Here is a 27,535-nt window from a genome sequence, read left to right on the forward strand (position 1 = left end):
TCTGAAACAAAATATTTGCTTAAATACGTGGGGATCACAGATTAGTTGGAGGCACACAGTACCTCGGTATTAACACGATTCATTATTAACTAATCAATCAATCATTGTACATATATCAAAACTACAAATACGAAAATTTTTTAGATTTTAAAGAAAAGAGTTTGCATATACGATCAAGTTAAAATAATAAGGACTAACATTAATTCTAGTTTAGTACAGTGCATAGACATTTGATCATTCTATTTTGCAGATGGGAATCCGGGAAGTGATCAATTGTCCGGATGAAATATATAAATATGATGAATATTATTGATGTTTTTTTTTTGGATCGAATAATGCAACATCAGGAAGAATTCTTAAAGTCTGAATGACTGATAATGTACATGGCTTTAGTTCGAATACTGTAACCAAGTAGCACTCTATAACTGTAAATGATCGCCAAGTAACAGTATGAATACTGTAGATGATCGCCAAATAACAGTCTATCACTATAAGATGTAGATGATCGCTCAGGAAGAGACCTCTAGCTCTATTCGGTGATATCGCCTAGTTATAGTCCGAATGCTTCCTGAAAAGTAAAAATAATAATTTTAAATGTTGTCTTCTTATAAAACCAATAATTTCATGTATCTACCTATTTCACACAATGTACATTCCAATTAAAATGCATGAACAATATTATCAAAAATCTTATGGAGACAAGAGCCCCAAGATTCCTGGTTCAAATCCAAATTGGTTCTTAGGTCAATCGTCAAGAATTTCTGAAAGAATTTAAATTAGATGATTCCATATCGCCTTAAAAACCTTTTATTGGTTAAATCTACTCGTTGACCAAAAAAATGTTTTAAAATTACAAAAAGTTAACCCAAAAAGGTATGTGAGTTCCCCCCTCCCCCCACCGCCCGCCCCCAAAAAAATCAATTCAAATCTTCAGCACACTCTTAGACTCTCGCTAAAGATCGATTTATGCAAATACAAATTCAGTTTTCAGCTCTCTAAAATCTGAACGAATACTGTTGTCAAGAACTTGCTGCCAAAAATTCGGTCCGGTACTTCAAACAGCGACTAGTGGTTTTCAAAGCCCTTCTCTAAAATCTATAATGTAGTCTCTGTTTGCTAGGCTATACGATCATAATTCAGGAAATCGAACCCCGTAACCGATTTGCCTCAAAATTTAATTGGGTAACTCGGGAGACCCAAAGGAATGTTCTTAGTTTCCGTTTGAGATTTTAAATTAAATGGGTCCACTTTACTAGAAAAAAAGCTAAAATCGTAATTTAATTCCAAGCGCGGGTAAACGGCGGGAGTAACTGTGCCATGGGAAATTAACGCTGGGTTCTCAAGGTAATCTGGCATAAACTAACCTGATCCTCTGTTTCTCCTGTCCTGCACAGTACTCGTTGTAAATCAGCTTGAACAGGAATAGGTGGAACACTATGATAAGCGAGGCGATGGATATCCAGAATATTACAGGTAAACCTCCAAGCTTGTTTCCAGATCTGGAATATATATTTCTTTAAAAAAGTCATTTCCCCCATTTATTTTTTCCGTGTATTCTTAAGATATTTTTTATTAGCTGATTGGAGGAAATTTCTTGCTAGTTGGAGATACTTCTTTCTAATATATACCCTTACCATTCGTCTCAAATTCTTATAATATGTTTTTTTTTATCAATTCAAAAATTTCGTTTAAAAGTTTAAAAGGGGCAGAGACGTATTCAGGGGGGCTACTAGGGCTAAGCCCCCCCCCCTGGACCAGTGAAATCTATTGATTTCAGGGGGTTTTTCATGCCCCAACGGGTGCTTAGCCCCCCACCCTGGAAAGAAAAAAATTTAAGCCCCCCGGACAAATTCCTGAATACGCTGTGGATCTGATTTTTTTTTATCTTTTTATCGTAATAATTGTAAAATTGTTTCAGCAGTAATAAATGATTTGATTCGAATTCATTTACTTGTAACCATATCTTACCTGTGCAGTTCGAGGACATGAGGTTGGTGTGCTGGAGCCTCTACGACCTCCTTTACGTGGATCGTATGCTTCAGGTCCATCATATGCTCTTGATCAGCTAAATTTAAATGTTTTCAGATGTTGAAACTTAATTAAAACTGTTTTCAAACATTTATTTTTTAGATTCGGAAAAATGTAAAATAAAATCTCTAATCCTAAAATTTTAGTGAAATTATTATTTTAAAAAATGGCGACGGGAAGATTAATGGGACTGCAGAGTGCAGCCGTTAAATTAAGTGACCCTGTGGCCTGTCCATTTCAAAACGGTGCCAATTAGACCTTTTTCCGATCAAAGAAGACGAAGATATCATTGTTTTTCTTCCTGAAAATTGAGTGTTTTATACCTGTAATATAAAGGATTGCAGTGACAGGATCGGTTAGTTTGACCGGAAACTGAACAGGAACTAGACCAAGTTGTACAGGAGGATCCAGACAACCCGCATCACAACCATAATAATCCCTTCAAAATTCGAATTTTTAAAATAATTACATAAGGTGTTCTGCTACAGATTTTGTGGCAAATTTTTTAAACATAAAGATACTTAAAGGGAGTGTTAGCGAAAAATGAAAGGGGGTATGGGCTTAATGTGATAAAAAAGCGCTTTTGATCGCTACTAATCTTACTTCTATCTGTTGCGTCTAATAAGGAGAAAATTGTTAAAAACGACTCACATGATGCAACATTCTACTAGGATCTTAAACAAATCAATTTAATTCCAAACAAATCATTCAGATATTACAAACAGTAGTTAATCGATTATTTTTCGACGCATTCGTATATAGTTAATATTTCATAATATTTTTGATTTTGTTTCTTTAACATAATTTTCGCTGGCGCTGGATTTTCGAACATTCCTGGAAAATATAAAAATGTCGTCTTCATCATCAAAAATCCTATTCCAAGTCAAATCCCTGAAATATCGAGCGCTGCAGCAACACCTATGTGACCAAATAATCGTCGTTTTATATATAAAAATATAAATATTAAGAAAAATCAACTATATACGATATATGCATAGAATTGAATTCGATATTCATATGTTGTGATATCTGAATGATTAATTTTAAATTTAATTGAATTATTTACGATCTGAGCGGAATGATGCAACTCTGTGAATATAAATGGACGCTACGCTCTTGGGTAGAAGATAAAAGTATAATTAGTATGTGAATTCAATTCGATATCAGCCTATACTCCATTTCATTTTCCGCGAACACTCCTTTTAAGTGACATTTTTTGGGAGTACCATGTTCAATGTTCATCCATTTTCATTATTCATCTTTAATAAACTCCTGATTTACAATGTTTTGATGTCTGAAAAACAGAAAAGGCGTGACACAGAAAGCGCTTACCAAGAACTTAAAGGTTTTGAAATGGTTAGGTTCTACTTTCGTAGTTGGCCATACAAGAATCCTTCATCAACAGCCTGTGGACGGGTTACTGCAATACATGTACAAAATCTAACCTGTTCTTTTTATCCATACTAACGAAGAGAGCTGCTCTGTTGTCGTCCATGACGTTGATACTGATGTTAATATGAGTCTCATTTCCGTAGTTCACCCGCCGCAACATAATATCCCTAGAATAGATAAATTTGTTTATTCTTATGAACTTAAATATATTAGTGCTTAAGATCCGGATCCGTTAGATCCGAAACATTTTGGCTTCCTGGATCCGGATCCGTAAAATATACGGATCCAAGGCACAAAATACCAATCAAAACCTGGTAAACATATAATATTTGCTCTCTCAAAACACAAATCTCAACGAATATAAGCGATTATTAAAACTTTATAATCTCTGAATTGATTATTAAGTTTAAGGCGTAAGCTTAAATTTTTTTTATCTGTTTGAAAAATTATTAAATCTTAAGGAAATGGTCATGACATGGATCCGGATCTGCATTAAAATGAAAAGGATCCTAAGCAATGCTTGAAGAGTTATGAAGTTACCTGTGGAGTTCTCTTGGATGAACATCAAGCTCTAGATGCTGATTACTAAACTTTAATCCAGGAAGGGATAAAACCATTGCCTATAATTAAAATACACAATATAAATACATATCAGTTGAAACGCAACAATCTTCTTATAACATTTTATTCATAAACAAATTGTTTCATGCTTTCATGCAATCATCAGTATCAGTATCAGTATCAGTATCAGTATCAGTATCAGTATCTGTAAATACATAGATAATAGATATGTAGAATTTACTAATTGTACTAAAAAGTTTCGAAAATACTCCCGTTTTCCTAGGAGCAGATTTAATGAATAGCAAGACATGGTTGAACCGCGCAGATGTGGTTAAACCCCTACTTTTTAGCTTACACGGCGCACAATAGAGTGGATGAACTAAGTATGTGCGATTTAGCTACTTCTTGCTTTTCATTACATCATGTATATCGTCAAATTTTTTTGTTAGTGTTCAGATCTTCTTAGATTTGTTAACTTAAATTGCTCCATCTGCTAACCTGAACTACTCCGTCTGCTAGCCTGAACTACTACGTCTACTAACCTGAACTACTTCGTCTGCTAATCTGAACTACTCAGTCTGCTAACCTAAACTACTCCGTCTGCTAACCTGAACTACTCAGTCTGCTAACCTGAACTACTTCGTCTGCTGACCTGAACTACTCCGTCTGCTAGCCTGAACTACTACGTCTGCTAATCTGAACTATTCAGTCTGCTAACCTGAACTACTCCGTCTGCTAACCTAAACTTCTCCGTCTGCTAACCTGAACTACTCCGTCTGCTCCAGCTTTGAGAAGATAATGGCAGCCGTTTTTCTCCAGGGTAAGAAGCCAGTAAGAGACAACTGTTACTGCCTGAACAGTTATTCATTGATGTAACTTTGTTCATAACACATAATGCAAGAACAAACCAAAACTCGAGTTTTATTTATATCTATTACCTCTTTCAGAGTTGCAAGAGAAGTCCACAGGTTTGGAGCTTCAAGAGTTCTTACTCCGGAGTAACAACCTTCAGCATAGCTCAGGTAGCCCTTTAATACAGGAGAGTATCAAATTAACACTTGAATAGAGATAAATAGCAGAAACTAGTGCTGAGAATCCGCAACATTTTTTTTCTAAACACATTTTAACGGTCGACTAATGACTATCGAGTTACTTGAAATAGTATTAAATCCTTCCTAATCAATAAATGGTTTTAAGTTGCGCCATAAAAATGAGCAAAAAAGAAGAAAATTTGGAAAAATTTAGTTTTTGGTGAAAAACTAGCAATACTCGAAGAAAATAGTGATAGGCATCCATCTAATTTAGATACGGATCCAGATCCGGATCCAGATCCTGGATCCGCACTGGAAAAAAATGAATCCGGATCTGGATCCAGGTCAGGAACATTTCTATAAGATTTACAATTTTTTAACACTCTTTTTTCGCTTATTTTTATGCTAGAACTTGTTTAACCATTCAGAGATCAGGAAATATTTATGATCTCTCTGTTTTCAACAATTCAGGTTTGGGTTTTAAGAGAAAACATTTTTTTTCTTCAGTTATTGGTTAATATTCTGCCCCTTGAATCCGCATATTTTTGCGGATCCGGATCCAGGAAGCTAAAAGCTTGCGTATCTTGTATTTAGTATTGTTAATCTTGAACGCTTGATCTCGATATTCGCTCTGGGCAGTGGGCACCAATGCTTGATCCTTTCATTTTAGTTATCCCTTCAGTGTATGGCCACCACGGGATATCGAAAAGGAATTAAATTAAGTCTACATAAGAAGGAGATCAATGCTTGATACCGATATTTATAACACTGAAGTGTAGATTTTCAGATCCGCTTTAAGTTGAAATTGATTCTAAGAACTGGCAGAAATTATATACTCTACCTGCAGCTCCGTCATCTTGTACTGTGGTGTGTTGTGTAGGAGCAAGGAGGGAGAGTGGGAGAGGACGTAGTAAATGGTCGCGTTCACCCGGTTCCCGTTCACTGCACCCTCTGCATACGACCAGGAGATACCGAACCCTGTCGTCCACAGCTTTCTCCAAGCCTAGAGCAAGCATTGTATTAAAATTCGTTGGAATTCTTCTACGATATTTACAGCATGAAAAATGTTATGATATATTGTTCTAAAATTCTAGTCAGAAACAATCCAACCCATATAAAGTCCCATTACGTTTTTAAGCTCCAAACGGACAAAAAGTAAGGGGAAAAAAATAAAAGATATAACCGATAGTATATCAAAATGTTTCAATAACACAATAAAATATTAAAATGTTATTTTTTGTCATTTGTCTTGCTATTCTTTTTCCTCTATTAGGTAAGGAGGGGGAGAGCTATCCTTATTCACAACAATAACAATGATGATAATGATGATGATGATGATGATGGTGATAATGATGATAATGATAATAATAATAATAATAATAATAATAATAATAATATTAATGATGATAATAATATCAATAATATTGATAATAATAATGATAATGATAATAATAATAATGCTACCTCTGTGTGAGCATCTATAAGGGACTGCCAGGTCATTGCTAACGCTGACTTAACCCCCTCCACCGCTTCCTTCTCCATCTCCTTGCGTAGACTCTCATGAGAGTTCACCTCCCTGTACGCAACTCCTAGAATCATGAGATATAATGTGCCTTCAACGATAAATTAGAAGTTTAAAATCAAATATGTTAGGTTTATTTGAGGAAATATATTTCTTTGTTAAGCTTTTAGATTACTTCGTCCCGATTGGATTGTAAACGGAGTTACAACAGTAACAAAAAATCAGCATTCGAAGGTTACTTTTGTTGGTAAAATAAGGCAGATTTAATTTATAAACATGAAAATGATATAAAGAAAATAACAGAAATAATAACAAAATAAACAGCTTTCATTTACTCCTACTTTTTGGCTAGGTTTGGAAGGGACCCTTCTTCAATCTGAATGTTTTCTCAAGAAAATACAGGGTGACCCAAAAAACAGGGATTAAGGTTTTAAAGTCTCAATAATCTTTTGAAATTACTCTAAAAAGTGCACTAGTATATAGTTTTTAATTTTAGAAGGAGTTGTTTTGGCGTTCAATACTTTCGTTTGACGTAAAACTGTGTCTAATTTTTAAAACCTATCTGTTAACTTTAAACAATTAATAATTTTAATCATTCTATATAAATCTGTATAGAAGATGCAGAGAAAAAAACAACTTAACAATGCTTAGACGTCATAATACTTAATACTTATTTAGGTTACTATAATGTTTATTGTTTATATTTCAAACTATTTCTTTCAGAGGTCCCAATTTGATTCCATGCAAAAAAAAGTCGCCTATGTAAACTTTAGGAGTATCATGGCTCCTCTCCAGATTGAGAAAACTCTACCTGAACCTGGAATTAAGCCTAACCTCAAACAATTGTGATCTTCAATGCATATTTGTGCCAAATCACAATTATCCCAATATAAAGCTTTTAATATTTTATATTTCAGAGTAGAATGGCAGGTCATGATCTTCAAGACTGAAGCTCTACTACCTGCTCTTGAACCTGTTGAGCTTTCCAGCTCAGAAAATCAGGTAGGATATTGCTAATAATTGCAATATCTAGTTGGGTTTTTACAAGAATTGCTTTTGCTTAATAAAGCTATTCTTATTAAGGAATACCAGATCTGAAACTAAATCTGATGAACCTGATCGTTATTGAGCTGAGGATCACTGGGGCCTGCTAAACTCGGTGCGGCTGATCTCCTTTCGAGTCAAGGTAAACACCTAGCTCATAAGTTGAAACCAAATGTTGAACTTAAATGGAGGCAAACTATTAATAAATATTTTAGTTCCGACCGCTAAAAGTTGAACAACTCGCAGCTCCAAGTCTCTCCTATTCAGAAGATTGAGAGCCTTGTTAGGTAAAAACAACCTTGATGATGTCGTAACCCTTACTTTACAAAATGTATTTATAGGAGAACCCGCTATAAACCTCCTTGATCTAAAACAGCTAATCACACTCTACAGGGTACCGTCCTTTTTGTAGAGAGGTAGATACATTTTCAAGAGAGCTTAAACATTGGGTAAGGAATCAATCTTAACAAAGCATAAGATTGATCTTTGTTCAGGAATGGCATGATTAGCCATCGTGTTTTAACTGTTCTGATCCTGGAAGTTTAGAGCTAAACCTGAAACCAAACTAAACTAAACCTCACTAACTGGACTGGACTAAGCACCAAATTGTAAGTAACCTTGTTAATAATCTAGTAGTAACTTGCTTCACTCCTCTGTATCAATCAATCAAGCTGACCATCTCTTTGCTGATCCCATCAATCAATCTGGACATTTCTTTCTGAAGCCTTCAATCAATCTCAACATTCTTCTCTGAGTCCATCAATCAACTAGTTGTTATCTATCAATCAGTCTGCAAATGATCTCTATCAAACAAACTTCAACATTTCAAATTAAAAGCCTTTTCATAAAGAAACTAAAATACTTTTTATAAATGAGACAAATGTTTTATCTTTCTATCTGACAACTGATATTTTACTCTAAACATTTTTATAAATAAAACTAACTTTGTGTTTTTGTTTCAGTTTCACCACGTTGATGTTAATAAAGAATTAAACCAACTTGTTCTTTTACTTGTGCGTGCATAAAAGGTTAAAAGTCCAGGGTTAATACACTCAACCTGCCAGTTAGAGGAAGTTAAAAATCATAAGAGTGTACAGCCTATTTCTATTATTTTTCAAGGTTCGTCAAAGCAGTTCCAATCATGGGGCCGGGATTTATACAACTAATCTTTTTAGGGTTCTCTTCGGAGTTATGGGTATTGGAGTACGTATACAACATGGATTTCATAGAGCCCAGAAGAAAAATCTAAGGTGGTTCAGAAAGATGTAAATGAATTTTTTTGTTTCTTAAGCAATATTAGTTAGCTAAAGTTTTATATTGGTTAGCTATAGTTTTAATAGGACGACAAACACTTACTTATAGACATCTTCTAAAATTAATGAACTTTATAATGGGAAACATTTTTGAGTACTTTCTAAAGATTAAAGAGCTGTTAGCCAATTTAAGTACTAGTACCTGTGAGTATTCTGAGACTGGTAGTCATCCTTGGAGCAATCTCAATACTTGAATCTAAACGCTTAGATACAACACTAACCATCATCCTTCTAGACTCAGATGTTACTTCTCCAGTAACAAGACTATACTTCTGCCCGCCTTCACCGTGCTCGATAACCTAGAAACATCAAATATAAGAATTGCGAGGCTTAATTAAAAACTTAGTCTCGAGTTTAAATTTCTTAGTATTTTGTTAAAGATAGACCAAGGCAGGCACTGAGTGACTTGAGACGAATTGATTTTCTGGTTTTTATTTTATAATTTTCACAAATTATCTCAAGTCTAGAGACTTACTTTTGTCTCAATGGCAGAGTCTAGACTCTAGAGACTTATATTTCCAGAACTATTTAAATTATTTAAATGAAGTTGCTTAATAATGAAGCTACTCCCCCCCCCCTCCCCCTCCTTTAAGTTTTTAACGTTATAAAGACTAGATAAAATATTGGAGATGGGAAGCATTATTACCTCTTTTTAAAAATTTTCCTCAAAATATAAATAAAATATATATATAAATTTGGTTTGTCTGTCTGTTTGTTTGTATCCAATAAACGTCAAAACGGCTGAACCGATCGGGCCCAAATTTTTTGTGCAGGGACATCACGTGACCACAGGGAAGGTTTATGAATGATAATTTGGTCAAATCTTTTTTCTTTGTTTTCATTTTTTGACATTTTCCTTTTTTTCTCTAAAATTTGGCCTTTCTGTTTTCTTTTTATGTAATCTTTTTTGGGGGGCTCTTTTTGTCCAAACGCTAGAAAGCAGATCAGATTAGAAAAATTTAAATGAATTATAATATCTAGATGTAAAAGTTTTTATATCACAGTGTAAATAATTTCTTGGCTCGAAACAACTCTTTAGCTAAAAAATGTTTACGAAAATCAGTTTAACAAAAATTGACACGAAGTGAAAGAGGATTATCTGACGTTCTTGTAATTCTATTGAATGTATCCGCTAACATGAAATAAACAAAAAATGCAATAATAAAAAGAACTAACTAACAATCTAAGAAGATAACTAAATACGTATAGATGATTAAATATGAAAAATTGAAAATAATATAATTTAAAATAACAAATCAATTAAAAATTTAACCTATCAGCAATTAATTTGTAAGTTGGCAAATCAAACAAACAAGCAAATAATGACCAATCAATCAATAAAACAAAAAACGAACCATACAATGAAATGTATTAAAATGGCCACCAACTTCAAAAGGCGCTTGATCCAAATAGTTCTAGTCAGGGGTTACCCGAGATTTTGTACGAGTGACATATTTGATGGACTAAAAATACTCTCTAAGGAAGATTTGATAAACTAAGATATTATTTGAGTCAAATTTAATGTGTCTAAATGTTGTTCAGTTGTTTGGGTGTACTGGATGCAAAATGTTCACCCAGATTCCCCCGATTAATCCTAGATAAGCCCCTGTTTGATTGGTGTTGTTGGTTAGAGGATTTAACCTTAGTTTGTGAAGTAGCTCCGTCCCACTGTGATATTCCCAGTTTCTCTACTGATAGCTGAGCAGGATATTCTCCAGGGTTGTGGATCTTCAGCTCCTGAACCAGAACTCCGGGGATAGTTCTAAACAGGCAACATTATATATTGATTGTTTATCCTACTGGTTCTGATTGGACAGTAATTCTAAAAATTATTTATATATTTAAGGAACTACCGTTGTAATTTCAAGTGACCTCTAATTTAGAAAGAGCTATGCCCGGATTACAAACGGACCCTAAACCCTATATCTGATCAATACGTGGAAGATATCTTCGTTTTTCAAGATTGAAAAAAAAACCCAATTAACTTCATTTTTTCTGCGACGAAGGTCACTTTTTTAGAGAAAATGCTGAAGAAAATAAGCAAAGAGAAACTTGTTATTCAATTTTAAGCGTATCATTGTAAATCGGATATGCAGTTCCATAAATGGAAAGTAACTTTGAATTATGTTTACAGTCCCTTCAAAAAAAAAAAAAAATTTTATTTTTCAGAACCCATTTTTCATGCAACTTTTAAAAGGTCAAGATAATTTGTCAAAAATACTAAGGGGAGGCAGGAAAAACACAAAAAGTCAAGAAAAAATACTTTATAAGCTTTGAGCTTTGCACTTTAATTTAGAAAAAGATTTTCTTATAAATTTTAAAACATTAAAACGAAGAAAATGAAATCACAAGTGGTTTAAAGAATCCTTTTGTTAAATACTGAATAGAAAACTCCAAACATAATTCCTATTTCACAATCCAATTTACAATCCTTCACAATCCAAATTACAATCCTTCACAATCCAATTTAAAATCCTTCACAAGCCAAATTTTATAGGTTTCATCATTTAAATTTTAGAAGAAAAATTAGGAACCTATACAATTTTTGAATTTATACTTGAAATTGTTCTCGTTACATAATACGCGCAGCTCTACAAGCTACTATCTTTAGGCACCATATAAGCGTAACTAAATGAACTTCTGACTAAGCCTATGACCTGACAAAAATTAAAATCTTAAAAAGGATTTTTAACGCAAGTGAACCATTATTGCTCGAGTGGTATGTCCGATTAAAAAAGGTATCCTTTTAAAGCTTTCTCTGATCATGTACAATATAAAAATTAAATGTCCGTGTTTTTCTTTTTTAAATAGTTGTTTTTTTACTTTTCAAGTTAAAAGCGATGTTATCTTCTACAATCCTAAACAATTGATCAGGTAAAAGTTAAAAGGGTATCTTAGAGAATCTTATATTTAAACACCCCCGCACTGAGTGACTTNACCTAATCTTACTCCAGGAGCCAAGAACTTGGAGAAGGTTCCATTTGAAATCACAACTCCATCTTTATCCAGAGCTTTCAGTCTAGAGAATACAGGTTTAGTATTGTAGCTGAGTAGATTGTAGACATCATCACATACCCCCCCACACACACACATCAAAGTAATTTTTTTTCAGTGGTAATCCCCAATAGGGAAAAAGTTCACCTTTTAAAATGCAATTTCGGAATCTTTAAACTGTGTAGGCCCACCATTGTCTTTTGGATAGGCCTAGGCAGCCCGGTCTTTCCGTTATTTTTAATATCTAGGTTTTTTTTCGATTTTCAGTAGACTCACATTCACAAATATCTACGATATCGGAAAAATTGATAAATCTTACTGCTACAAGTTTGCAATATTTTTTCGTAGCTTTTCGTGAGACCTCTGAAATCCGAAAAAAAAACTCAAATATTTATTATAAACGGAAAGAACCCAGGTCTAGTTCTGGATGTAATTGTACCTGAACAGATTCCTGTTCTCCTCCTCCCTCCAGATACACGCTTACAAGAGGTTTAAAGTTAACAGCCAGGGAAAGAGTTCGTTTAGATTTTATATATATTTCACTCGCTGCGTTAACACTGTTCAACAATTATCATTTCAACAGATTTTCAAATATTATCATCTAGGTCAATACTTGTTATTGGTCAATTCTTGTTATTATTGAAATAGCGCGCAAATCTAAACTTTACAGTGAGACCCGTAAACCTGGACTTAAAATTTGATTCTAAATAGTCCAATGAGAATGAAACACAGCAACTGTGCAGTGTACATAGGCCAATTTCACTTTGTAACATGATTTTAATGCCACTGGCAAAATTATTTGCTTTGTAACATCATTAAGAGTGTATTAATTGCTATGATGTCGACTTTCATTCCCGAGTTTTATGAGCCTCACTGTACAATGATTGATATCGATATACATTGTGAAAACTTTAAAATTTTGATGGCAAGTATTGATTCAAAAATTTAAGTTATACTTGTAGGGTAAGACCACCACGGGGGGTATCCAAGATGAATTAATCTAATGCGGGAAAAAGCTTAATCCCGGGAATCACAGCACAACAGTTTTGATTAAGGTTCTAAAAGTTTCTACTTCTCCTTCATCATGAAATTGTCAATAAGTTCTAATGTCGAAATGATTAATTATGATTCCTCAGCCCAATGTTTCCGTTTCCAACAAACGAAATGAAGTCCTCCCCGCTCCTGTGCCCGTTGTAGCTGTCCAGGATGTCCTGGTACCTTAGGAGCTTTGAGGCGAGGCAGGAGGGGAGGGGTTGGAGAACTGGAGGCCCCTTCCGTCCCAGGAACCATCGTATAGACCCAGACCCAATATAGTAGAAAAATACTAAAAAATAATTTTTAATTGAATTTACTTTTTTTTAAATGTAAGACATACAGTAAAAAAAAAGGCGCGAAACAATTCGAGAAAATTAAGGTAAGTTCAGAATACTTGAAATTACGCTCCCCCTGCCCCGATCATCTCTTTAAGATGAAACCATTTTTTTCATAATAATTTTTAGAAACTATTCACTTATTGCATTTATGACAACCAACTAGCTTTTTTATTAGACTCGGCTGTACTATATTTTTTATATATAAACTAAGTAACTATGAAATTCAAAGATACACAACTTCAGAGGTGGAATGTTTAATAAATTAACAAAGGGGGGTGAGGGGTGATTTTTTGAGAAAATATACACCCCTGAAGATTTCTTGCTTGTGGTTTGTAAACCTACCTAAAAGAATAAATACTAGAAGACCAGCTTTTCTATAGGAAATATTCCCATCCAGTGATCTCTTCCCTCTCCGCCCCAGCTCCAACAAATCAACCATTTTTAGCCCATTTATACTGAAATAATATAAAATAAATCTTTTTCACAATATGTATATATTTAATTTTTATCCATGTTAAGTTGTACCTTCGATTTATTCCAAAAAAATGTTGATAAATCCAATCCCTTGGGGACTGATGAATCATTTTCTTCCAGAGCAAGGTTTAACCTTTTACTGGAGTATTTTACACACTATTACGAAACTATACGAACAATAGAAAGAAAGAACTAGAGTTTACAGGTGTAGAATCACATGTTGTACCAGGAAGTCTGATCAGTAAGAATATTAATATAATTATATAGACGGAATATTACTTATTGTTCACTGCAACATTACAGATGATACGACACGCTTCGAGGATTTTCTCGGTAGGATAATAAGCAATAGATAATCGAATACAATTTTTCCAATTCTGTTCACAATCCTCCTCTAGGTAGGAATACGGACAGGCTCGCTCACCGTACAGGACGGTAACACCCGCTGTCTCCAAGCTATCGGAGAAATCTACGAGATCGTGATCAGCCGACAACCAGAGAAAGTATCCTCCTCCAGGGTTGAAACAAGTCCAACCAGAGGGTAGGTTTTCACGTAAATACTCTATTGCCGAGTTCATTCTGACTCCGTACAGTTTACGAATGAATTCAAGATTGGATTTGATAACTCCGTCCTGCAACATACTACACACTATACCTGACGTATAGTTGTTTTGAGATCCTCCTGAAAGAAGAACTCCACATTTTCTAAACCTTGAAACCAGAGCCTTGGGAACCTCAAGCCAACCTAATCTTACTCCAGGAGCCAAGAACTTGGAGAAGGTTCCATTTGAAATCACAACTCCATCTTTATCCAGAGCTTTCAGTCTAGAGAATACAGGTTTAGTATTGTAGCTGAGTAGATTGTAGACATCATCACATATAACCAACATGTTATTATCCCGTGCTACTTTCAACACACCCTTGCAGGTTTCTATGCTGTACGTTACTCCGGTAGGATTATGATAGTTTGGAATAATATAAAGCAAACTTTGGTATCTTCCTGGTCTGGTTTTTACATTCTCATTCTCCTTAGCATTTTTCTGAACGGTTCGTTCCAGTTCTCTCCAATCAATTCCGTCCTTGTCCATCGGAATAGGTTTAATCCTGAACCCAAGATCGCCAGCTAGAAGTTTGAGCGCAATGAAGTAGGTTGGGTTCTCTACATACACTACAGCATTAGTATCCAGTAGGATAGAACATGTTAGGAAGAGTCCATTAGTAGCTCCAGTGGTTAGAATTAGCTCCTCAATATCAACGGCAGATTCATATTCAGATTCAAGAAAATCCGCCAAATTTTTACGAAAAGAGACAATTCCTTGCTCGGGTCCGTACTGGAATAAGTTTCCGAAATCTTGCTCCTGTTTCATTCGCTTTTCCGTAGCTTTCTGAAACATGTCCGGAAGTTTGCATAGGATTTCCGGACCCGGAGCACCGATTGACAAATCGATCCCGTCCTTGTGGTTCTTGCATGAGAAAAGATGCTCCACGGTGTCTGGAACCTCAGGAAAACCTTGATTCTGATCCATAATGTTAGTTCAGGTTTTTAATCCGTGAATATTAGGAGCAGGTACTAGCTGACCGGATCGGGACGGAGCAGCGGGTAAACCAAACTAGGAAAAGAGACAGGTTAATTTTTGATCCAGAAGAACAGGTTCAACTTATTATGCTAAATTTAACCAATTCGTTTATATTTACAGTTTTACGGTAAAATAACTTTAGAAACTAAAATTGCGTAAATCTTTAACCCTATTCCCGCTGGGGGGGGGGTCAATTTGACCCCCTCCCTGTAGTTTTTTTTTACATAACTCAAAAAGTATTGGTCTGAGGCTGTTGAAATTTTCACTGCTTTTGCCTGTAGCAACCTAAATCTTTGTTTTGACCCACTTTCACTTGTCAGATTTTGATCAAATTTAGCTTTTTGGAAAGCCTATGACATAAGGAAACGGATTGCACAAGTTTTGCAAAAAAAAAATTGCAAATTTTTTGCAAACAACCTGTCAAAGGAAATTTGCACATTTTTAGTTTTTCTTGATTAAAAATCAGGTTATTTAAAAGTTTGCACAAATTTTTGCATATTTGAAATGGCATGGTCAAGGGCTTTTCAAAAATGTATAATTTGTCATTTTTTGCAAACATTTTTACTATAAAACTGGATTTTGCGATAAAAAATTCAATTTTCGCAAATTTGCAATTTTTTTGCAGATTCTAAAAGTAGAGCACAAGAGCTTTCTAATGATGTATCATTTGTCATATTTGGACATAAAACATGGGATTTAGAGGGGGGGGGTCAAATTGACCCCCCCCCCAGCATATCCTGGTTTTCAAGTACCCCAGCGGGGATAGGGTTAAGATTCATTTGATAACAAGGCTATCGCATTAAAAGTTCATTTTAAAATTAGGTGAATTTTTTCTAATTTTTTCAAAACGTTAAAATTTTCTATGGACGGGTTTATCTTAATTATTATTTACACATGAAAAATAAAAATAAAAATAAAACAATATAATTGAATTACTTGATGTTTAGTGTGTGTAATGTTTACGTGTTTTACTAAACATTACAATCATGTCACGTGATGAGTTAAGTCCAGGTCGCCATTTTTATCTTAAAAACAGTATCATGCAGTTTAAACACTAATCCAGTTTAATAAACATAAATTTTTTAAGTCAAGATTAATATATATATTTCTTATATAAACCTATGCGAATGAAAGTAAAAATAATGCCAAAATTATTAATACATGCAAATTGTTAAATTTACAAAAAAAAAACAGTTAAAGCGATAAATGTATAATAAACATATGAAACCTAAAATTTTAACACTGGAATGATATCTAGGATCGAGGACAACAACAACCTTAGAAATTATTGTTGAGGGTTTGTTTAAATTAAAAAAGTTTACATTTAATTTGAATTTTTCAAAAATATTCTTGAAATTTATTATAAAACACCGTTGTTGTCCTTCCTTTCCAATAAACCCGTAAAATAATTATAAATTTCTTTCTCACAGGGAGTTGTTACAATGAAACCGGCTGGTCACAGAAAAATAGATATAATTGTCACAGAGTAAATAACTGTTCGCAATATAAAAATTATGAAGCAAAAGGACAAGCAGCAAAGTCTGGAGCTAGGCCCAATACTGCTTTAAAATAGGATTCCCAAGGAACAATAATTTGCATAATATTGGCAGACTTAATTGCAACATGCTTGGAGAGTGTGTACGGAGAAATAGCAATGGTTGACATGGCAGCAACAAAACCTGAGTTTCGCATTCTCATATCATCAAGCGCTTCCTGGAACACTTCACAGATATCCAGGGGAAGATTAAGAAGCCGAGCATCACGAAACATTGCGTCACATTCGAGACAGGACGCATCAGGTTTACGCTTCCAATCTTGCATTTTCTCCAGGTTCAGTTTAAGCTTCTCCTCTCGGCAAGACTCACACTGGATGATATTTCGAGAGCGGAGATACTCAAAAGTATCATCGAACCCCTGCCTGCACACTGCCAGGAGATCCTCGGGTTTCGGTGGGATCATTGCCATCCTGAACCTCTGCATGTTCTCCATGGAGAGGGCCACGGAGGTTGTGGGACCGGTCGAAAGACTGAGATTAAGAAGAGCTCCGATCTCTGAGTCATCCCTAGGACAGATATCATGTTCTCCGCTGAAGGGGGAGATAGTGATTGTATTCCCGTCAAACCTTGGAGCATTATCTGTATATCCACCGTCAACTACAAACTCGCCATTGTGCCTGACAAGAAAGAATCAGAAATTAGTCTTCAAAAATAATTTAAACAACAGGGTTACCAACAAAGTCTAAGACTTAATAAACTTCTTTATTCTGAAGTTATGAAGCTTAATCGTTGGCTTTGGTCTTTTAAATGGTTTAAATGATTTGGCAAAGAATGTAATCAGTTAAAATATTTTTAAGAAAGAGGCTGGTTAGATTCCGTATAATCGTCTCTGAAGTCTCATTATTTGTGGGTAACTCTGTAAATTGATAATCCCTTTAAAATTAATGTTTTTTTGTGCAATTTTAAGAACTTAGTGATGGAAATCTCAGATCCCACCTTGGAGGAATCCATCCTGATAGAAGAGGAATAAAGGAAGATGCAAGGATAACACTGATTAATTCTTCTCGAGACGCAAACTCACTAAAAAAATTTAAATAGAACGTTGACGTAATAATAATTGAGGCATCCTTTCAATGTTTGTAGGACAGGTTCACCCTTTTAACCTTTCTCTGAGCAATACAAAGGAAGATAAGATATTGTCGCTTTTTATCGGGAAAAGGTTGAAGTCTAGCTCTTTTTTCATTGTCTCTTTCAAATCAATTATCCGGGGAAGTCACTTTTATAAAGAAATTACCAGGGGACATTATCCGTTTGAAGATAGAAAAACAAATATTCAGTGTTGTTGCTTACAGGAAGTGTACCTTAAAGACTCAGACATGTCCCTCTTTAAATAAAGTGAAACTGAATATTTACGTCGACATTGAATTATTTCTTAAATATTTAAGTCGACAGTTCCTTTAAATTTAAATATTTCTTTAATATTTACGTTGACAGTTCCTTTAAATTTAAATATTTCTTTAATATTAATGTCGACAGTTCCTTTAAATTTAAATATTTCTTTAATATTTACGTCGACAATTCCTTTAAATTTAAATATTTCTTTAATATTTACGTCGACAGTTCCTTTAAATTTAAATATTTCTTTAATATTTATGTCGACAGTTCCTTTAAATTTAAATATTTCTTTAATGTTTACGTCGACAGTTCCTTGAAATTAAAATACTTCTTTATTTAAGTCGACAGTTCATTTAAATTAAAATATTTCTTAAATATTTCCGTCGACAGTTCCTTTAAAATGAAATATTTCTTATATATTTAAGTCGACAGTTCCTTTAAATCTAAATATTTCTTTAATATTTACGCGGACAGTTACTTTAAATTAAAATAATTCTTAAAAATTTACGAAAACAGTTCCTATAAATCTAAACATTTCTTTAGTATTTACGTAGACAGTAGTTCCTTTAAATTGAAATATATCTTTAATATATTTGTTTCGTTATTCCTTTAGGAACTTACCTAACGATCAAATTTTTCCTATCCGCAGCTCTGGTTAAAGATATGTGTAGTCTATTGTTTGCTCTGATATGAATATCTTCTGGAAGAACTCGTTCTAACCCCTCCTAATCATTAAATAAATGTAACCTAACAAGTTTTATAGGTTTTCAGTAGTCATTTCTTAATACAATTTTTATTTTTATATCAATCTTCTTTTAATCCTATCAACATAACTTCACTCTTCTTAGTCAGGGTAAATATTATTGAGCTCATTGAACCTTCTTTGTACTTCTTAACTACCTTTGCCTTAGTTATCAAATCAAATCGATTTAAGTCAAGAAGCTTGGGATTTTCCCGCATGGCTCTCTAGCTAAAGAGGGGTCTGTCCTAGAGAACGATTTCTGTCCCCCCTCCCCTCCCTATCAATTTTGTACATGACCACTTATTTTTCAGCAAAATTTTGATTATTTTAGGGTTAGGTTAGATTAAGACAATTTCTGGGCCGAGCGCTGCGGCTAGAATAGGATGGGGGGCCTAGCGCTGCGGCTAAGACAGAATAGGGGACCGAGCGCCGCGGATAGGACAGGCTAGGGGGCCGGGCGCTGCGGCGCCATGACCATGTGTTGATGATATCAATGTCCAAAAATCGCTCTCTTGGAAATTACAAGACTTTATTAGATAGGCATTTCTTAAGATGTTTTTTAAGATTAACAATACATTTACACAAATATCCCGAGCTTTGGATATAATTTAACAAAAAACAATAAAGTTGGTATAATACTGATAGTAAGTTAACCATTACCTTTAACATGTTGTTAAGACTGAACACAGGATTGAAAGGTCCAAATATCTTCTCTGAAGCACTAATAACAACCTTCAACACCTCCCTCGCCATATCGGCCATGGACACTTCCCCTATTAGCGCCGCGGCGGCCATCGCCCCGGCACTGGCCCCGGCGATCTTGTTCTGAAGCAAGAACGGAGCAAATGTTTTGATACAGGATGCAGAACCAACATGGTACAATCCTATGAATCCGCAACCAGCAAAAGATAGGTGCATATCTCCTGAAAAATAAGCAAATCTGAGATGTCTAAGAAAAAAAAATTCTCATAAAAAACACGTAAACATATTAATAACTTATAGGTTTTGATAATGTTTAGTTTTTTTACAAATTTCTAATCGTTATTAAAATAAATTAACAGAAAATGCCAGAAAAATATCGGTATATTCCTAGTATACGATTTTTGGACCCCCCCCCCTCCTATCAATTTTGTACATGGGTCTGACAAGAAGTTTCTTACCTTAACCTAACCCGTGGCCGCAGCGCCGGCCCAGAAAGTGTCTTAACTAACCTAACCCGTGGCCGCAGCGCTCAGGGGGGGTCCAAAAATCGTATACTAGGACAGACCCAAAATATCAGGCAACAAATTAACATTGCCATCTTTATATGACTTCGAAGACACTTTTCGTGAAGGTATTCACTATCTTATTGTCGTGAAAAGGGAATTTAAAAGCAAATAGAAAGCGAAGTTAAAATAAATTGTTGAATGAAATTTGTGTTGACAGTGCAGTGTGTTGTATATACACAGGTTCGAGGTTTCTTGTTTAGCTCCTAATGCAAGGTTTTCTCCAATCCCGGAGCAGGTTCAGAATATCCCAGCCAATGAGGAGACAGGACGAGTGTACTCTAAAGTCTGACTAGCTGTCTAGTTTCACCAAAATATCTGAGAAACTCAGATTCTGTGTTTCTTCAATAAACTGTGATACTTAACCGTGTTGAAAATGAATCCTTAACCTCGTAAAAAAAAATCGGCCCGAAAAATCTAAATTTTGACCATCATGTCCGACGTTTGGAATATGAAACGAAATGGGGACTTTGATCGTTCGTCACGGCCGGGCTCCGGACGATCTGAGAGTGGACAGGAATTCCTCCGAACCTCGAACCAGACCTCAATGTCGACCTCGTCCTCGTCCTACTCTCTGTCCCCCTCCTCCCCCATGGAAAGCTTCCCATCCAGGTTTAAATTTGATAAAATACAAAGTATCGATTTATTGCCGGAAATATGGAAATCCTTTAAATTTCTTTTTCTCTTTTAAATCGATACATTTTAGCTCCGAATTATTGTACAGTATGTTTTAACAGATTAATTTTTTATTCGATCTAGATTGAATTTTGAGGGTTCAGTTTCAGGGTTACCCATAAAGAATGAGACTATAAGACGACCTGAAACTTTTTAAAATTTTAATGAATACAATCGTTTGATAGCTTATTCAATGATTGGGTAACAAAGTTTACAATCGTATCTGAAGTCTTATCCTTTATGGGTAACTATGTAGTAGATCTAGTATATATAGTGAAGAGTTACCCAATCAAAAAAGTTTTTTTTGCATTTTTATTAAAGTTGATCACTTTTCTAATCTTTTTAAAATATATAAGTCAGTACGAATTTTTATACCTCAGAATGTACACATATATTACTTGTAATGTATTTTATCACGATTATTCCTATGGATTTTTTAAAACACTTTGTTTTTGATGAAATTTTTGTTCGCGACCTTAATTACCTATATAATATATGTGTAATTATACGTTTATCTTATATGAAGTATGTCAATATTAAAGTTGAATGACCTATTGTATTGAAATGTACCTGTAAACATGATAAGATGATTAAAATCTCCTTTGTCGAATTATTTCTAAAGATCTATATTTTGAACTCCAACCCTGACAAAGTAAAGTTAAACTAAAACCTTATCTTAACCGTTATTTGGCATAAAAACCTTAAGACCGCTGTCCCAAGCAATTTAATATTTTAACTTTGTTAATATATGTTTACCGCAAATCACTTATCTTTTTTTTCTGAAGTATTGTTTGAATTAACAACTGCATTAAAATATTTAATTATTATCTTTTCTCCCACCCTAATCTAGCACGGATCTAGATTGTGAATTCACAAGATCAGAGTCCAAAATATGTTTTTGTACTTATTGAGTTTATGAAGTTATCATTTTAATTACATAAACAATCTTTAAAAAAGAGGTCTTGTTGAGATTTAGGGAATTCTTATATTAAGCCGTCCACAGAAACAAACGATGTTTGGTCTTTGGATAATGGACAATGGACATGGCAAAGAAAACATTTCATAGAAAGCAAAATCATAGATAGGACATTTTACAGATTAGAGATTTCATATATAGGACATTTAAAAGATGGGACATTTTAAATATAGGACATTTCATAGATGGGACATTTCACAGATGGGAAATTTCACAGATGGACATTTCACAGATGGACATTTCACAGATGGGACATTTCACAGATGGGAAATTTCACAGATGGACATTTCACAGATGGGACATTTCACAGATGGGACATTTCATAGATTGAACATTTCACAGATTGGATATTTCATATATAGGACATTTAGAAGATGGGACATTATATATATGGGAAAATTCATAGATGGGACATTTCACAGATGTGACATTTCACAGATGTGACATTTCACAGATAGGATATTTCATAGATTGGACATTTCACAGATTGGACATTTCATAGATAGGACATTTCACAGACAGACAAAAACTTAACACTTAAACTTAAACAATATTTACCTTTTCAATAAAAATATTTTATGTCTAATATTTCCTTATGCGCCGGAATCTTCCGTAATTAAACCCAGACATATACAGCTTCCTCCTTCTTTAATAAAGCTGTTTATTGTATAGACCCAGACATATGCAGCTTCCTTCTCCTTTAACAAAGCTGTTTATTGTATAGACCCATACATATGCAGCTTCCTTCTCCTTTAATAAAACTGTTTATTGTATAGACCCAGACATATGCAGCTTCCTTCTCCTTTTATAAAGCTGTTTATTGTATAGACCCAGACATGTGCAGCTTCCTTTTCCTTTAATAAAGCTGTTTATTGTAAAGGGCAAGACATATGCAGCTTCCTTCTCCTTTAATAAAGCTGTTTATTGTATAGACCCAGACATATGCAGCTTCCTTCTCCTTTTATAAAGCTGTTTATTGTATAGACCCAGACATGTGCAGTTTCCTTTTCCTTTAATAAAGCTGTTTATTGTATAGACGTAGACATATGCAGTTTTCTTCTCCTTTAATAAAGCTGTTTATTGTATAGACCTAGACATATGCAGCTTCCTTCTCCTTTAATAAAGCTGTTTATTGTATAGACCTAGACATATGCAGTTTTCTTCTCCTTTAATAAAGCTGTTAATTGTATAGACCCAGACATATGCAGCTTCCTTCTCCTTTATTATATAGACCTATACATATGCAGTTTCCTTTTCCTCTAATAAAGCTGTTTATTATATAGACCCAGACATATGCAGCTTCCTTCTCCTTTAAAAAATCTGTTTATTGTATAGGCCCAGACATATGCAGCTACCTTCTCCTTTAAAAAAGCTGTTTATTGTATAGGCCCAGACATTTGCAGCTTCCTTCTCCTTTAACAAAGCTGTTTATTGTATAGACCCAGACATATGCAGCTTCCTTCTCCTTTGATAAAGCTGTTTATTGTATAGACCTAGACATTTGCAGCTTCCTTCTCCTTTAATAAAGCTGTTTATTGTATAGACCCAGACATTTGCAGCTTCCTTCTCCTTTAATAAAGCTGTTTATTGTATAGACCTAGACATATGCAGCTTCCTTCTCCTGGTGGAGGACTGATCCCTGATCCTTTAACCTCTCCAGTTCAGAACAACAAGCGACAGGAAAAAGATCTCGTCAATCAACTAATCAATATACAACAATATTCTCATTCTTTCTCTTTTCAAGGTCTGAAATTATATTTTTCTTTCAAAGCACTGACTTTGAAAACTTTAATTGCACACGATTTTTCTACAGTCTCCTACCCCCCTTTAGTTGCTTGCTAACCCAGCATGGCGCTGCCTCTCAATTTATTTGGGCAGTATTAAAATTAGTTTAAAAAAGTGTTTTTTAGTAGAATTGAATAAAACCTTCACTTTATGAAACTTAATACTTGCATGGAAACCAAAAGTTCTAGACTCATCTTGGTTTCCGGAGCCAATTTTTTAGAATATTAAACTTAACTAATTAACCTCCTTAACATTTTTCACTAAAAAGACGAGGATGATGTTTTTAGGGTTTAAAAATAAGTTTCTCTCAACCTAACCTCAGAAAGGCTGGACAGCTTAACCTCAAATTCCCAGCTAAAGGGTACGAGGCACAACCGGAGAAGTTTCTTATCTACAGCAAGGTTCAGTCGACCGGCAAGCTCAAGTTTGAGAATGAGGAGTACAACTTCTGTGCCGAGGATCTCATGGATTGCGGAGAGATCGGGCGTGGGAACTTTGGTGCGGTCAACAAGATGCTGTTCAGGAAGGCCGGTCGGGTCATGGCCGTTAAAAGAATTAGGTAAGACTCCTAAAAGGGACTATAGACCTAATTTCGAGCGACTCTCTTTTTATTTTATTCGGAGTTTTACCCATAAAAACTTTGTCTGATCAAGGTTTCACGTTGCATCCATAATTTTCTCTTCAAAACTTTATTTTTTACAATTATGGTTTCTCCCTCTCTTTGCAACCAAATGTCGTGGACCTTAGATATTTCAAACTATGAATTCTGTTATATCAAATCATCTTTTTAAATACCAACGGATTACACCATCAGGTTGCAAAGAAATAGGGATGAGAAAACTTGAGTTCGTGGCCAAGATAATGTGGCAATTTAGAAGATCAAATTTATGGATTACAAACTATATATCTTAATGAATTTACTCAAGATACCTTTTTTTCTGTAGGTCTACGGTTGATGAGCGGGAACAGAAGCAGCTTTTAATGGATCTGGAAGTTGTTATGAACTCTAACGACTGTCCTTACATAGTTCTTTTCTACGGAGCAATATTTAAGGTAATATTAAATAATTATTTATATTAAGTAAAATGTACATTATCTAAAATAAATTGAGTTATTTTTTGTGCACAGATTAAACATTACTATTAAAATCAATATATCAGCAATCTAACTTAATTCGTACAATTTAAACATTCAGCTTATTTTTTTGTATTTTGATTTGTTTGAGAACTGTTTATTAAAATTAAATTAAAAATGTGAGCCGATCAAACATTTCTGCAAAGTAGCACATTCTTTATTCGTCATAAACTGTAAATTAACAGTTCGTAGAAGTCAAAGAAAGCATTTTACTCTATTCTGTGAGTTTTATTATATAAATTAATCAATTCAGTATCTTTGGTTCTTAAACTTGAAATATGCATCATGCATTTGGGCTGAAACACTACTTTAATATTTTATTACCATGGGAGGGTATATGTAAGAGAGAATGCTAGAGTTAGAAATGGAAATGAATGAATAAATGAAAATGCATATCTTAGATGTATTCTGAGTTTGAAGCTTGAAATTGATTTACTCAGAAAAGTTTGATCCGGCATCCTTTGACGGAAAAGTTGGAAAAGGAAGTATAGAATATGTTGTAGGAAGGAGATTGTTGGATCTGTATGCAGTTGATGGAGTGCTCCCTGGACAAGTTCTATAAGTTTATTTATGAAGAATTGTCAGAATCTATTCCCGAGACCTTTATCGGGAAGGTGACCCTCGCCACGGTAAAAGCGTTGAACTATCTGAAGGAGGAACTCAAGATTATTCATCGGGACGTGAAACCAAGCAATATTCTCCTGGATAAAACCGGAGCAATCAAACTCTGCGATTTCGGAATATCCGGTCAGTTGGTGGATAGTATTGCAAAGACTCGTGATGCCGGTTGTCGGCCCTACATGGCTCCTGAGCGAATTGATCCTACACGAGCTCGAGGTTACGATGTCCGCTCCGACGTTTGGTCCCTTGGGATAACACTGATCGAGCTTGCTACCGGAAGATTCCCCTACCCTAAGTGGAACTCTGTATTTGAGCAGCTAACGCAGGTTGTTCATGGAGACCCTCCCCAGCTCGGACAGCATTCTAACGGGAATATGTTCACAATCGAATTCATTAATTTCGTTAATCTTTGTCTCATGAAGGATGAGACTGTTCGGCCGAAGTACACAAAGCTCCTGGAGCAGCCGTTTATACGACGGAGTGAATCAGAGCAGGTGGACACGGCGGCGTACGTAAACTCTATCCTGGATAGGATGCAGGGGAACCAACCTAGACCAGAGACTTTGCTCGGCAAAATGGAAATTTCGGATAAAAACGGGTTCTAAAGTGTTCTAGACGCAATCCTCATTTTGAAGGCATTTTGTTAATCCTAAAATAGGGAAACAGTCAAATCCATTCCCTGTCGTTCACACAGTAATGTTCCTGCTTAAACTACTTCGATTATATTAATCATGAGTTAAGATTTTAACCGCGGAGAAACTAGTTTTACCTTTGACCCAACTCAGTTCCTTGAGACAAGTGTTCTTCTCTGTACGACTAGTTTCTTCTTCGCATGAAATATAAACTCAGTTTTAATTCATCGGTGGTATTCTTTATACATTCGTACATATTACCAACGCATTTTCTGTTACATTCATAATACATCACCAATGACCTACATTCAATGTTATTCCTTACAGAGCTCATATTTAATCATTGTATACAATCTCAGGACTTCAAGAAATGATTCCAAATTTTAGACTAGATGATTATTACTCCATTATTCTTGTTATGTAGGTATTATTTATTACGAGGATGCAGACCGGTTCTTTTCTTAACATTTTTGAAATCACTTATTATCCAGATAGGACAATAAATGATGTAATTGTATCTTGGTCTATAAAAATTGTACATTATAATTCCCATGGTTATTCTAGAGAGAAATAAAAAAATCGGTTATGTCCAAAAAGAATCATCAAGGAAATGAGTTTTATCTATTAATTAAAATTTTTCAATCATTATATCTTTGCAACCCGATGTTGAAAACCTTTGATATTTTTAACTATGAATTCTGTTAGAGTCTGAGTTTGAAGTATCAAAAATGTCAAAGATACCAATATGTAAACAAAAAGGGATTATAAAATCGGAGTTTGTGGCGACGACCCAATTCCTTTAAAGGAACCTCTTAACAAATTATTATGTACAATGTCCAGATCGAATAAAATTACGACATTTTTATCTCGTCTAGCCGTAATTGTACAAGAAATGTTTCAGTAAAATCTTTTAAAAAATGTTTTTGGCAGCTTGTTTACTCTTAAACCAGGACTTAATAATTTCCTAGTCCTTCATAAGTCACGTGTTTTATTGCAACCCTCGGCAAATTAAATATTATTCTGATCATTTAAATTACAGTGTAAAGAACCGGTCGAAAGCAATGTCAAGACGCTCGCTCGCTTGTAATCTTGTTATGAGAAAGAGTTGTGCATCGTTTTCTTACGTTTCAAGTTGATCTTGGGTTTTGGCGCTGTTCACAAAAATCTACGAAAATTTTATTTTCAATTCCCTTTCGTTGCAACTCGAATTTTCCGCTAACAATCAAGATATTGCTCAGTGTATTTTAAGTTATGGAGAAAACAATTAAAAAATCTATCGAACTTTTTAAATTTTGTGAGAATTCTCTAAAACCTAGAAACGTATCATAACGATACTCAACTCTATAATTAAGTCTTGCCAGTACATTCTTTATAACTCTTTCTATTCTTCCCTGTTCAGTAGATATTCCAGATTATGTGATTTATGTTCTAGATATTATTATACGATCATGAATAAAGCATTGTATAGTAGCGATATTTTATATCTCAGATTTGAGACCGTTAGT

The 27,535-nt window shown here is 34.6% G+C and overlaps 4 protein-coding genes and 1 long non-coding RNA gene across 7 annotated transcripts; 2 read left to right on the forward strand and 3 right to left on the reverse strand.

Moving 5' to 3' along the window:
- Positions 1–13,876, reverse strand: LOC111694983 (uncharacterized protein KIAA2013 homolog). Its single transcript, XM_023464087.1, has 16 exons — positions 13,784–13,876; positions 13,601–13,713; positions 13,017–13,209; positions 12,297–12,442; positions 10,533–10,660; positions 9,034–9,190; positions 6,477–6,601; positions 5,854–6,015; positions 4,920–5,009; positions 4,744–4,833; positions 3,961–4,040; positions 3,474–3,587; positions 2,352–2,467; positions 1,969–2,065; positions 1,365–1,499; positions 1–568 (listed from the first exon to the last, which is right to left on the reverse strand). Exons 1-16 carry the CDS (start codon positions 13,840–13,842, stop codon positions 547–549), a joined length of 1,827 nt encoding a protein of 608 aa, XP_023319855.1. The 5' UTR covers positions 13,843–13,876; the 3' UTR covers positions 1–546.
- On the forward strand, positions 6,617–8,492 carry LOC111694962 (uncharacterized). The gene is made up of 5 exons (XR_002763758.1): positions 6,617–7,536; positions 7,618–7,720; positions 7,794–7,865; positions 7,920–7,994; positions 8,073–8,492. It is a non-coding gene; the product is annotated as an uncharacterized LOC111694962 (long non-coding RNA).
- LOC111694960 (uncharacterized protein YER152C) lies at positions 13,714–16,336 on the reverse strand. The gene is made up of 2 exons (XM_023464049.1): positions 16,246–16,336; positions 13,714–15,342 (listed from the first exon to the last, which is right to left on the reverse strand). The coding sequence occupies exon 2, from the start codon at positions 15,256–15,258 to the stop codon at positions 14,008–14,010; it is 1,251 nt and encodes a 416-aa protein (XP_023319817.1). The 5' UTR covers positions 15,259–15,342; positions 16,246–16,336; the 3' UTR covers positions 13,714–14,007.
- LOC111694961 (patatin-like phospholipase domain-containing protein 2) lies at positions 16,334–24,654 on the reverse strand. 2 transcript variants are annotated; one of them, XM_023464051.1, is made up of 5 exons: positions 24,574–24,654; positions 19,603–19,865; positions 18,822–18,925; positions 17,802–17,885; positions 16,334–17,482 (listed from the first exon to the last, which is right to left on the reverse strand). In XM_023464051.1, the coding sequence occupies exons 2-5, from the start codon at positions 19,858–19,860 to the stop codon at positions 16,822–16,824; spliced, it is 1,107 nt and encodes a 368-aa protein (XP_023319819.1). In that variant the 5' UTR covers positions 19,861–19,865; positions 24,574–24,654; the 3' UTR covers positions 16,334–16,821. The 2 variants fall into 2 exon arrangements, with proteins under 2 accessions (XP_023319819.1, XP_023319818.1); XM_023464050.1 differs by lacking the exon at positions 24,574–24,654 and adding an exon at positions 21,453–21,525.
- Positions 20,464–27,500, forward strand: LOC111694959 (dual specificity mitogen-activated protein kinase kinase 4). 2 transcript variants are annotated; one of them, XM_023464048.1, is made up of 7 exons: positions 20,464–20,819; positions 23,454–23,538; positions 23,931–24,202; positions 24,588–24,696; positions 25,281–26,454; positions 27,090–27,134; positions 27,383–27,500. In XM_023464048.1, the coding sequence occupies exons 1-5, from the start codon at positions 20,641–20,643 to the stop codon at positions 26,001–26,003; spliced, it is 1,368 nt and encodes a 455-aa protein (XP_023319816.1). In that variant the 5' UTR covers positions 20,464–20,640; the 3' UTR covers positions 26,004–26,454; positions 27,090–27,134; positions 27,383–27,500. The 2 variants fall into 2 exon arrangements, with proteins under 2 accessions (XP_023319816.1, XP_023319815.1); XM_023464047.1 differs by having other exon boundaries at positions 27,090–27,500.
- Positions 27,501–27,535: the final 35 nt, after the last annotated feature.

Source organism: Eurytemora carolleeae, unplaced genomic scaffold (assembly GCF_000591075.1).
Source record: "Eurytemora carolleeae unplaced genomic scaffold, Eaff_2.0 scaffold66, whole genome shotgun sequence".
NCBI lineage: Eukaryota > Metazoa > Arthropoda > Copepoda > Calanoida > Temoridae > Eurytemora > Eurytemora carolleeae.

Excerpts from the sequence above, each read along its gene's own strand:
- LOC111694983 (XM_023464087.1), bottom strand. The coding sequence starts at position 13,842 with ATGATTCATCAGTCCCCAAGGGATTGGATTTATCAACATTTTTTTGGA. Across the intron at positions 12,443-13,016 it reads AACGGAAACATTGGGCTGAG|TGTTAACGCAGCGAGTGAAA; the intron begins GAATCATAATTA and ends ATTGTTGAACAG. Across the intron at positions 6,016-6,476 it reads TTATAGATGCTCACACAGAG|GCTTGGAGAAAGCTGTGGAC; the intron begins GTAGCATTATTA and ends TGCTTGCTCTAG.
- LOC111694960 (XM_023464049.1), bottom strand. The coding sequence starts at position 15,258 with ATGGATCAGAATCAAGGTTTTCCTGAGGTTCCAGACACCGTGGAGCAT.
- LOC111694959 (XM_023464047.1), top strand. The coding sequence starts at position 20,641 with ATGTCCGACGTTTGGAATATGAAACGAAATGGGGACTTTGATCGTTCG. Across the intron at positions 24,203-24,587 it reads ATGGCCGTTAAAAGAATTAG|GTCTACGGTTGATGAGCGGG; the intron begins GTAAGACTCCTA and ends TTTTTTCTGTAG. Across the intron at positions 24,697-25,280 it reads TCTACGGAGCAATATTTAAG|GAAGGAGATTGTTGGATCTG; the intron begins GTAATATTAAAT and ends AATATGTTGTAG.
- LOC111694961 (XM_023464050.1), bottom strand. Across the intron at positions 18,926-19,602 it reads GTCTTAACAACATGTTAAAG|GAGGGGTTAGAACGAGTTCT; the intron begins GTAATGGTTAAC and ends TTTAATGATTAG. Across the intron at positions 17,483-17,801 it reads TCAGGATGGATTCCTCCAAG|GCACAATGGCGAGTTTGTAG; the intron begins GTGGGATCTGAG and ends CTTTCTTGTCAG.